General features: G+C 48.4%; 3 protein-coding genes across 5 annotated transcripts; 1 reads left to right on the top strand and 2 right to left on the bottom strand.

Annotated features, from left to right (window-relative positions):
* Positions 1–423: 423 nt before the first annotated feature.
* LOC6530648 (glycogen debranching enzyme) lies at positions 424–6,547 on the top strand. Of its 2 annotated transcripts, none has more exons than XM_002091510.4 (8): positions 424–728; positions 1,387–1,727; positions 1,792–2,149; positions 2,205–3,608; positions 3,666–4,521; positions 4,578–4,755; positions 4,814–4,983; positions 5,064–6,547. In XM_002091510.4, exons 1-8 carry the CDS (start codon positions 471–473, stop codon positions 6,383–6,385), a joined length of 4,887 nt encoding a protein of 1,628 aa, XP_002091546.2. In that variant the 5' UTR covers positions 424–470; the 3' UTR covers positions 6,386–6,547. The 2 variants fall into 2 exon arrangements, with proteins under 2 accessions (XP_002091546.2, XP_015051885.1); XM_015196399.2 differs by lacking the exon at positions 424–728 and adding an exon at positions 836–974.
* LOC26535658 lies at positions 6,415–7,045 on the bottom strand. 2 transcript variants are annotated; one of them, XM_015197432.2, is made up of 3 exons: positions 6,954–7,031; positions 6,837–6,893; positions 6,415–6,776 (listed from the first exon to the last, which is right to left on the bottom strand). In XM_015197432.2, exons 1-3 carry the CDS (start codon positions 6,970–6,972, stop codon positions 6,562–6,564), a joined length of 291 nt encoding a protein of 96 aa, XP_015052918.1. In that variant the 5' UTR covers positions 6,973–7,031; the 3' UTR covers positions 6,415–6,561. The 2 variants fall into 2 exon arrangements, with proteins under 2 accessions (XP_015052918.1, XP_015052919.1); XM_015197433.3 differs by having other exon boundaries at positions 6,415–6,786; positions 6,837–7,045.
* Positions 7,014–10,357, bottom strand: LOC6530647 (putative sodium-coupled neutral amino acid transporter 10). The gene is made up of 6 exons (XM_015197245.3): positions 9,980–10,357; positions 9,483–9,890; positions 9,193–9,431; positions 8,983–9,131; positions 8,789–8,925; positions 7,014–8,733 (listed from the first exon to the last, which is right to left on the bottom strand). Exons 2-6 carry the CDS (start codon positions 9,855–9,857, stop codon positions 7,138–7,140), a joined length of 2,496 nt encoding a protein of 831 aa, XP_015052731.1. The 5' UTR covers positions 9,858–9,890; positions 9,980–10,357; the 3' UTR covers positions 7,014–7,137.
* Positions 10,358–10,439: the final 82 nt, after the last annotated feature.

Raw genomic sequence — 10,439 nt, 5'->3', positions numbered from 1 at the left:
GGCCATCTACCGGCAGCCAAGTGCAATTCATTGACCCACATATGCGAGAGGTGTGTGTGTGTGTGAGCGTGCGTGTGTGTTTGTCTGTGAACTTGGTGTGTGCAAAATTATTTTTATTCCCTGACCTGCCAGTGAAATTTCAATGTTGATAAGGTTCGCTAATCGTGAGGATCCATATTCTCACGTAGGCGCCACATGTCAATAGTGATGCATCTGAGTACAAGAGGTCTTAGTGCCTTACTAACCCCCCTCCCCCAGACATAGATAAAGAAGTAAGAGGACCCCCGCTAGCCGACGCCCCTGTGTGCGAATGTGTGAGCGATTAAAAAGTACATATTCGTTTAATGCTCCATTTGAGATTGCGGCGTCTGAAAATTCCTGGCATTCCGTAGACCGTCGATTTTGCAGCAGTTGCAGTCATGCTGAGCGAGGGAATCCACTGGCTCTGGAGGAGCCTGCTCCAGATCCTGATGCGTTATCAGCTCTTTCGATGGCTGCAAGGCCTTATAGCGGCTGTTGATAACGAACCGCTACCGTTACAAATCAAAAGCGACGAGGAAGCGTTCGGCGAAAAGAAGAAGCTGGCGAATCTGGAGAATGCCATCTCGCCCGGAAAATCGGAATCAGTCGCGATTAGAACCGTTCCAAGTGCAAATGCAAATGCTAATGCAATGGGCAATGCAGGCAGTGCCGAGATCGTATCAAATCAAATCATCCGCCGCCGTGAGGTATTATCATCGCCCAGTGATCGGAGTCCCAGTGTTGTGTCCATATTCCATAACTATATGTTCCAGTGTTCCGTGTGCCTGTTTGTGTGTGTGTGTGAGTGTGCCGGCAATGAATATAAAACATGCCCTTCATCCGGCAATGCTTCAGTCAATTCCGAACCGGGTTACTAGGAGCTGCCACCAAGCGGACAATCCTCGAAAATTCTACTCGGACTGTGGTGGTGTTTTAACAAGATGCCTTTGGCTGTGCGTTTCCCGATCGCGAAATACCCAAAACCGAACTTCTGTAGCTCGAACCACAGGACAGAACAAAATTCAAGTGGATATCCCCTTGTTGAACAACTGTTTGATTACTACAAATTATACTTGAAAACCAAACCAGTCTACCGATGTTTTCGGCTCACAATTGCAAAACGAAAGTTCTAATGCATACCCGATCCTTACTTAACAAATATTTCTTCTTTGTCGTGCAATTTTAAAAATAGAACTGATTGTGAACTGATATGTACATGGGTGTAATTGTATTCCTAATCTCTATTGGCGCTACAAGTGGTTCGACCTTATGAGACATCAAGTTATAGACATTCATGTTCATGTGTAGCAAATAGTAGTGACGATTGTATAATGCTCTCACGGCTATCCTCTCGCATTTTCATAGATGAGCACCATGGGCAAGGAGACGGAGTCGCACAGCATACCCATTAGCGAGGGTCAGGATGCGGAGCATATTCTGTACCGTCTGAAGCGGGGTTCCAAGCTGAGTGTTCACCCGGATGCCTCGCTGCTGGGCAGGAAGATCGTTTTGTACACCAACTATCCCGCTGAGGGACAGAAGTTTGTGCGCACGGAATATCGGGTACTGGGATGGCAGCTCAGCAGTGGCAAGCAGATCACATCTGTAATGCATCCGGAGGCCCATGTGGTGGATACGGACATTCGTAGTCAGGTGGAGTTGAACATATCCGGCACCTACCACTTTTACTTCCGCTATCTGGAAAGGTTTGATACAACTATACTTTCCCGTATTGATTTTGCTGTTGCATTAATGTCTCAACATTTTCAGGCCCGACACTGGCTGCTCCGGAGCAGATGGAGCCCTATATGTGCAAGTGGAGCCCACGCTGCATGTTGGTCCGCCAGGCGCCCAGAAGACCATACCCCTGGACTCGGTGCGCTGCCAAACGTTGCTGGCTAAGCTCCTGGGACCACTGGACACCTGGGAGCCTAAGCTGCGCGTGGCCAAGGAGGCCGGTTACAATGTGATCCATTTCACTCCCATCCAGGAGTTGGGTGGTTCCCGATCCTGCTATTCGCTGCGCGACCAACTCAAGGTCAACTCCCATTTTGCACCACAAAAGGGAGGTAAGATCAGCTTTGAGGATGTGGAGAAGGTCATCAAGAAGTGTCGCCAGGAATGGGGAGTAAGACATTAAATTCAAGCATAAACAGAACTATTTTACAACTCCATCCCATCAGGTGGCCTCCATCTGCGACATCGTGCTCAATCACACCGCCAACGAGTCCGATTGGCTACTACAGCATCCGGATGCCACCTACTCATGCGCCACCTGTCCCTACCTGCGTCCCGCCTTTCTGCTGGACGCCACATTCGCCCAGTGCGGAGCGGACATAGCCGAGGGCAGCCTGGAGCACGTAGGCGTACCTGCGGTCATCGAGCAGGAGTGCCATTTGGAAGCGTTAAAGTACCAGTTGCACACCTCCTACTTGTCCAAGGTCAATATACACGAGCTGTATCAGTGCGATGTGATGAAGTACGTGAACGAGTTCATGTCCCAGGTGCGAACTCGCGAGCCACCAAAGAATGTGGCCAACGAGTATCGATTCCAGGAAATCCAACTGATACAGGACCCGCAATATCGGCGCTTGGCCAGCACCATTAATTTCGAGCTGGCGCTGGAGATCTTTAATGCTTTTCATGGCGACTGCTTCGATGAGGAGTCACGCTTCCGCAAGTGCGCCGAAACCCTTCGCCGGCACCTCGATGCCCTCAACGATCGCGTGCGCTGCGAGGTTCAGGAATACATCAACTACGCCATTGACAATGTTTTGGCCGGAGTGCGCTACGAAAGAGTACAGGGCGATGGACCCAGAGTAAAGGAGATCTCCGAGAAACACTCGGTCTTTATGGTCTACTTTACGCATACAGGCACCCAGGGAAAATCGCTCACTGAGATCGAGGCGGATATGTACACCAAGGCTGGAGAGTTCTTCATGGCCCACAATGGTTGGGTCATGGGCTACAGCGATCCTCTGAGGGACTTCGCTGAGGAGCAACCGGGACGTGCCAATGTCTACCTCAAGCGCGAGCTCATCTCATGGGGCGATAGTGTAAAGCTGCGCTTCGGCAGGCGGCCGGAAGACAGTCCCTACCTGTGGAAACACATGACCGAGTATGTTCAGACCACGGCGCGCATCTTCGACGGTGTGCGTTTGGACAACTGCCACTCCACGCCATTGCACGTAGCCGAGTACCTTCTTGATGCAGCACGTAAGATTAATCCAGAGCTGTATGTGGTGGCGGAACTGTTCACCAATTCCGATTACACCGACAATGTGTTTGTAAACCGATTGGGTATCACCTCCTTGATCCGAGAAGCTCTTTCCGCATGGGACTCCCACGAGCAAGGCCGCCTAGTCTATCGTTATGGAGGAGTTCCCGTGGGTGGTTTCCATGCGAACTCATCGCGCCACGAGGCCACCAGTGTGGCCCATGCCCTATTCCTGGATCTCACCCACGATAACCCGTCTCCAGTGGAGAAGCGATCCGTATATGATCTTCTACCATCGGCAGCACTGGTCTCCATGGCCTGCTGTGCCACAGGAAGTAACCGTGGTTACGACGAGCTGGTTCCCCATCATGTGAGCTTTCATTTCTTTATAATTGATTCCAGAAAGTAACTCAGTCTTTTTCTCCAGATCCATGTCGTGGACGAGGAACGCACCTACCAAGAATGGGGCAAGGGAGTTGACTCGAAATCGGGAATTATGGGTGCCAAAAGAGCACTTAATTTGCTGCATGGCCAACTCGCAGAGGAGGGATTTAGCCAAGTGTACGTAGACCAGATGGATCCCAACGTAGTTGCAGTTACTCGTCACTCGCCGACCACTCATCAGTCAGTTATTCTGGTGGCCCACACTGCCTTTGGTTATCCCTCTCCTAATGCCGGCCCCACTGGAATCCGCCCTCTGCGTTTTGAGGGTGTGCTGGACGAGATCATCCTGGAAGCCAGTTTGACCATGCAGAGTGACAAGCCATTCGACCGTCCTGCTCCGTTCAACAAGGATCCAAATGTAATCAACGGCTTTACTCAGTTCCAGTTGAGTCTGCAGGAGCACATCCCTCTTGCCAAGTCGACGGTGTTCCAAACCCAGGCCTATGTGGATGGCAGCAACACGGAGCTCAACTTTGCCAATTTACGGCCCGGCACTGTGGTGGCTATCAGGGTATCCATGCATCCTGGTCCGCGTGCCAGTTTCGATAAGCTCCAGAAGATCTCGAATGCCCTGCGTATTGGCTCAGGCGAGGAGTATTCGCAGCTGCAGGCTATAGTTTCCAAGTTGGATCTGGTAGCACTTAGTGGTGCCCTGTTCAGCTGCGATGATGAGGAGAGGGATCTGGGCAAAGGTGGCACTGCCTACGACATTCCCAACTTTGGAAAGATCGTTTACTGCGGACTGCAAGGATTCATTTCCCTGTTGACGGAGATTTCGCCCAAAAATGACTTGGGACATCCGTTTTGTAACAATCTGCGCGATGGAAACTGGATGATGGGTAGGTTTTTAAAAAAGAAGATTAAAATAGTTATTTAACAATATAATTCATTGCAGATTACATAGCTGATCGCCTCACTAGTTACGAAGACTTGAAACCACTCTCCGCATGGTTTAAAGCCACCTTTGAACCACTAAAGAATATTCCACGCTACCTCATCCCCTGCTACTTTGATGCCATCGTTAGTGGGGCTTACAATGTGCTCATCAACCAGGTCAACGAACTAATGCCAGAGTATGTCTATTAGCAGATTGGATTCGTGGATTTCTCATTTAGTCTTTACTTCCCATAGCTTTATTAAGAATGGCCACAGTTTCCCGCAGTCCCTGGCTTTGTCCACGTTGCAGTTCCTCTCCGTTTGCAAGTCGGCCAATCTGCCAGGATTCAGTCCTGCTCTAAATCCACCCAAGCCTCCAAAGCAATGTGTGACTCTTTCTGCTGGTCTGCCGCATTTCTCAACGGGTGAGCTAATTGACTAATGGAAGCAAGGGTTGAGCTACTCCGTTATATTGTACATTCATTAATGTATTTTTTATTCCCAGGTTACATGCGGTGCTGGGGCCGTGATACCTTCATCGCTCTACGTGGCTCCATGTTCCTAACCGGCCGTTACAACGAAGCCCGCTTCATCATTCTTGGATTTGGAGAGACCCTTAGACACGGACTCATTCCGAATCTTTTGGACAGCGGCAGCAAGCCAAGATTTAACTGCCGCGATGCCATCTGGTGGTGGATGTACTGCATCAAGCAATATGTGGAGGATGCCCCCAAGGGTGTCGAAATTCTGAAGGACAAGGTTTCCCGCATCTTCCCGTACGACGATGCGGATGCTCATGCACCAGGAGCCTTTGACCAGCTTCTCTTCGATGTGATGCAGGAGGCACTACAGGTGCATTTTCAGGGGTTGCAGTATAGGGAGCGCAATGCAGGCTATGAGATCGATGCGCACATGGTGGACCAGGGCTTCAACAATCAGATCGGAGTCCACCCGGAGACAGGCTTTGTGTTCGGAGGCAATAACTTCAACTGCGGCACTTGGATGGACAAAATGGGATCCTCGCAGAAGGCTGGAAACAAGGGACGACCAAGTACGCCGCGTGATGGATCCGCCGTGGAGCTCATTGGCCTGCAGTACGCCGTCCTTCGGTTCATGCAAAGCCTAGCTGAAAAGGAGGTTATCCCGTACACCGGCGTGGAACGAAAAGGACCATCGGGCGAAGTGACCAAGTGGAGCTACAAGGAGTGGGCGGATCGTATCAAGAATAACTTTGACAAGTATTTCTTTGTGTCCGAGTCAGAAACCTGCTCGGTGGCCAACAAGAAGCTCATCTACAAGGACAGCTATGGAGCTACCCAGAGTTGGACGGACTACCAGCTGAGATGCAACTTCCCCATCACCTTGACCGTGGCCCCCGATCTGTGCAATCCTCAGAATGCCTGGCGTGCACTGGAGCGCGCCAAAAAGTATCTTCTGGGACCGCTTGGCATGAAGACCCTGGATCCCGAGGACTGGAACTATAGGGCCAACTATGACAACTCTAATGACTCCACGGATTGCACTGTCGCCCATGGCGCCAACTACCACCAGGGACCGGAGTGGGTATGGCCCATTGGTTTCTACCTGCGGGCTCGCCTGATCTTCGCCAAAAAGTGTGGCCATCTGGACGAGACCATTGCCGAAACATGGGCCATACTGCGGGCCCATCTCCGAGAGCTACAGACATCCCATTGGCGCGGACTGCCCGAGTTGACCAACGATAATGGCTCCTACTGCGGTGACTCATGTCGCACACAGGCTTGGAGTGTTGCTGCTATTTTGGAGGTTCTATACGATCTGCACTCCTTGGGAGCGGATGTGGCCTAAACCACCGTAAATACTCATATTCAAACCTGTTAGTTGCTACCAAAAACTGTTATTAGTGTTACATTTGATAATTGTACGGATACAAAATGGAATGAGATTTGATGCCTGAGGTCCCTTGAAATTTTGCTATTTCTATTCTATTAAAGTTGCAATCGTTTTTAAGCGTTGTTTTTCGTCTAAGAGAAGTAGCTATCTCGGCACACACGCATGCAGGAGCACTGGGGAGGATCGATGGAGCCAAAGTTCTTTCGAGGCATATCCCGGCCCGTATATTTTTGGATGATTACAGGCTCGGGAAGCCGGGGTGTTTTCAATGGTAATACCACCTCCTGGGAAGTAGGCTTGATAGGAGGTAGAGGCTTTTCATGCTTTCCTTTCGATTTATCATCCTCTATTTTCAGCTTAAAAAGAAATTAACCTTTGCGATGTAAACATTCCTACAACTACTCACTTTGCCACACTTTCTTAAGGCTAAAATGGCCGCTTCGCATGTAAGATCGTAAGCTTTCTGCAACACAACTTGTTGGATAACATCAAGGACTAGAGACATTTTTATGAGATTACAAACCAGGGCTATTGCTTAACATATAATTTTGCTAACGACTACACGAGAAATTTGACACTGTACTCCCAAGTCATATGAACTGTATATAATTTGTATATACTTCTAGTCTATATAAGTCTTATAAGAAACTTCTTATAAACTAAATAAATACGTGTAAAGATTATATACATAAAGCTTTGCATAGTCATTACGTCTGCTGCGGAGTTTGGGTTCCATTTGGACTCGCTTGGTAGGATTCGTTTTCTGTTACTATCTCGACGTCATCATCTTTGATGGATTTGAGATCACGGCCAATACTTTCCATGTTCAAGCTCAAGGCAGCTGCAGCCACATTATTATTCACTTCATCCAGCTTCGGCTGGCGTAGGCAGTTCTCGTCGTTAGAGGCTTCACGTTTTACCCTTGCCGGTGGCTGCTCTGTCGCATCCCCTGGACTTCGCAGGTTGAGCAGCTCCCGGCGAATGGCCTCTACGTTGTCTTCAAGGTTGGGTTTTTTAATCTCCGAGTCATTTGAAGCCTTTGGCTGAGTAGCATTCACCATTAGGGCCAGTGGAATGGGCAACCGTTTGACCAGCGCTTCTGTATCTAAACTCGAATTCCTGAGTAACTCTCCGGTTTTGTAGGAGAGTGGTTCAAAAACGCCGGCATGGGCCTCTTTCTCATCGCGCAAATGAGCATTTTCCGTGAGTATGCCCATTAATGATGCCTGGCGCCTTTTTTCCTTCTTTTCTCCAGCAACTGGCTGCGACTCCTTGAGCACAATTTCAGCCTTCTTTGGTTCCTCGGCTACTTTAACGTCTGCATCCAAAGGCTTATCTTTTTGTAACTCCAAAGGTGACTGATTAAATGAATTTTGTTTGGCCAACTCTTCATTTAGCTCGCCAACGGTTTTTTCCAATAATTTTTTGGTTTCTTTTAATTCCTTTTGGGTTTTGATAAGTTCATCTGCATTAGCCTTACTCTCCTTTTGCTCCTCTGCGGCCACTTCCTCCTCCTTCTTGATGGCTGCTCCATCAATTGTATTGCTTGCTGATAACAGATTTGATCCTATTTTTGGTTCTTCTGGTAGCGATCCAACAACAGCAGGTGGATTCTCCTTGGGCTTGTCCACGGTAAGGTTGACATCGAGTGGTTCGGCTTCTGGTGGGTTTACTTCAACCGCTTTTGCTGGTAGTTTTTTAAGATCAGTTTCAGAATCTTTACTATCTATGGGAACTACATGGACTTCATCGATGGGCAGTGGTGGCAACGGTGGGTTGTCGGAGGAAGCTGTTTGCACTGCCTTTGGCATATCAATAATTTTATCTTCTATGGTTTCCTTTATTTTTTCTGGATTTTGAACATCCAGTTTCTTTAACAATAGGTTTTTCTCGCTTTCAATGGAATCTTTAGCCAAATGTTTTGGTAGCTCGCCGACGACAGCGGGCACTTGACCATCGAGATATAGAGGGGTGCCTATGGCAACCATATCAAACTCTGGGCCCGAGCTCTTTTCATCAATTGCACTTAGGTTAGCATATGTTCCTAGGATCATCAAGAGAAATCCACTTACAAATACAAACTGGGCAAGCGTGCGTTCCATTGATTCCTTTTTGATGATCTTTCGAAAACTGGATGCAGGAAACATTATGCAAATGGCAACGCCAATAGTGGAGCCCACCAATCCAATTATAAGCTCCACAGAAGGAATAACCAAAGCCACGCATAACGAAAAGACAACGATGAAAATAGTGATGAATCGGAAGCGTTGTTCAGGTATGTAGCTACTGCTTTCCGTGTGACCCTAAACAAATAAGATTTTTAGTGTCTAATCCTCCACATCAAACATACAAAAATACCTTTCTGTATAGCAGCGAATAGAGACTGGCTCTGCAGGGAAAGATTACCAATGGGAAACTAAATGCAATCGACAGCACAAAGCCAATTTTAATAATATCGCTACCAAAGGAGGTGGATAAATTCACCAGAATGTTGCCTAAAAATACAAAGCCAAATATGTATAATGGAAAATTCCTCAAGGTGGTTGGCTTACCCGAAAACGTGTGCGTACAAAACGCCACATATCCGAAAAATCCAACAGATATGTAAACAAAGGTACAGATCCAAGTGGCGTTACGGACGATGCCGTTCAGCTTCTCTAGACTTTGATTGTTAATGCTCTCAAAGACCTCAAACAGTTGCCTACATATGGATCAGATATTTAAATAAAATTTTCCGAACAAAGAATGCTGGGTATACAAACATTTGGCAGGAGAGAGCCATGCTAAAGATCGGCAGGCATTGGAGCACGCCCGCCGGTTCCCAGTAAAGCACCTTTTCCGTCCAGTCGTTAGCCGTAATGTGAGGCTGGGCCTCCAGCACGATCTTGAGAATTAGGCATACATAGAAGCCTATGGAAGCGGTGCATACGGCGGACAAACTGTCTACATTGCGGAGCATGCCAAGGGGCACTATGCACACCACAGTGACCACGACCATGACCTGGTAGATTAGAGTTAGTTTCTGTTCTTGCATAGAATGACAGTTTCTCACCAAACTCCGCAGGTGCAGGTGATCCGCCACATCTAGGGCGAATATCTTGGCGATTATCTGCGGACCCAGATCGCCCACGACCACAAAATAAGTGATGCACGTTCCGATCAGGTACCCAATGATGCACAGCTCCACCAGCAGCTTTCCGGAAGTACCGAAAGCATGGAGACCGAGCATCTCGAAACTCCTTCTACGTGTCAGCAGCGAAGTTTTAATAAGATAGTGACAGCAAACCCGTGTGATTCCATTGCTCAGCACAAGAAGAACAATGGATAGCAGGATGCCGCACTTTTGGAAGCAGAACGGCATGGCCAGGATGCCGACGCCTATGATGCTGTTGGCCAGCGTCATAACATGGGCGGAGTGGGCCAACATCTTGCCGGAAATTCACCGTACTTTCTCTTCTATCTGGAGTTTCGAGAATTGCGATTTATCTTCACGTGGGCGTTCCGCCGCGTGTCCAAAAGCGTTAAAAGCTATATCGTACTGATACCAACCTTCCGTCGACCCTCTGATACGGCGCAAAATACTACTTCTACTTCTTACTCCAAAATGTAGCGCTATCGACGATTGCACTTGTGTAAGCAAAATTGTAAACAAAATATTCCGGCGGCGACGACGACGGCGGCGGCGGTGGAAAAGACGTTGGCGCTTACATTGAGTGGGCGGTTGTGGTTCAGCAAACATTTGTTCCAATTACGTTGCGCTGCCAGAGTGCTTGCGCATTTTTACGGCCGCAAGAAAGTTTTAAAGCGAATTGTTTGTGTCGTCACCATTCAGTCACCAAAGTTTGACAGCGTGACCATCTTGGAGTAGTTGGATTTGCTCAACAGGAGGCTGATTTCTCCAGTTGTGCCATGGGCGGCTTAAAAGGGGATCTGTTGGTCCAAACGCGAACAGCTGTTAGCATTTCCTTGAAACTTCAAAGTGGTCACACTGATTTTTGGCACACCAATG

Source organism: Drosophila yakuba, chromosome 2R, assembly GCF_016746365.2.
Source record: "Drosophila yakuba strain Tai18E2 chromosome 2R, Prin_Dyak_Tai18E2_2.1, whole genome shotgun sequence".
Classification (NCBI taxonomy): domain Eukaryota; kingdom Metazoa; phylum Arthropoda; class Insecta; order Diptera; family Drosophilidae; genus Drosophila; species Drosophila yakuba.
The sequence above is the reverse complement of the archived record's forward strand: the minus strand, read 5'-3'. Positions and strand labels throughout refer to the sequence as shown.

Coding starts and splice junctions, on each gene's coding strand:
- LOC26535658 (XM_015197433.3), bottom strand. CDS start 6,935: ATGTCTCTAGTCCTTGATGTTATCCAACAAGTTGTGTTGCAGAAAGCT. Junction 6,787..6,836: donor CCTTAAGAAAGTGTGGCAAA/GTGAGTAGTTGT, acceptor TTTCTTTTTAAG/CTGAAAATAGAGGATGATAA.
- LOC6530648 (XM_002091510.4), top strand. CDS start 471: ATGCGTTATCAGCTCTTTCGATGGCTGCAAGGCCTTATAGCGGCTGTT. Junction 4,756..4,813: donor GTCAACGAACTAATGCCAGA/GTATGTCTATTA, acceptor TACTTCCCATAG/CTTTATTAAGAATGGCCACA. Junction 4,984..5,063: donor TCTGCCGCATTTCTCAACGG/GTGAGCTAATTG, acceptor TTTTATTCCCAG/GTTACATGCGGTGCTGGGGC.
- LOC6530647 (XM_015197245.3), bottom strand. CDS start 9,857: ATGTTGGCCCACTCCGCCCATGTTATGACGCTGGCCAACAGCATCATA. Junction 9,432..9,482: donor ACCTGCACCTGCGGAGTTTG/GTGAGAAACTGT, acceptor CTAATCTACCAG/GTCATGGTCGTGGTCACTGT. Junction 9,132..9,192: donor ATGGCTCTCTCCTGCCAAAT/GTTTGTATACCC, acceptor ATCCATATGTAG/GCAACTGTTTGAGGTCTTTG.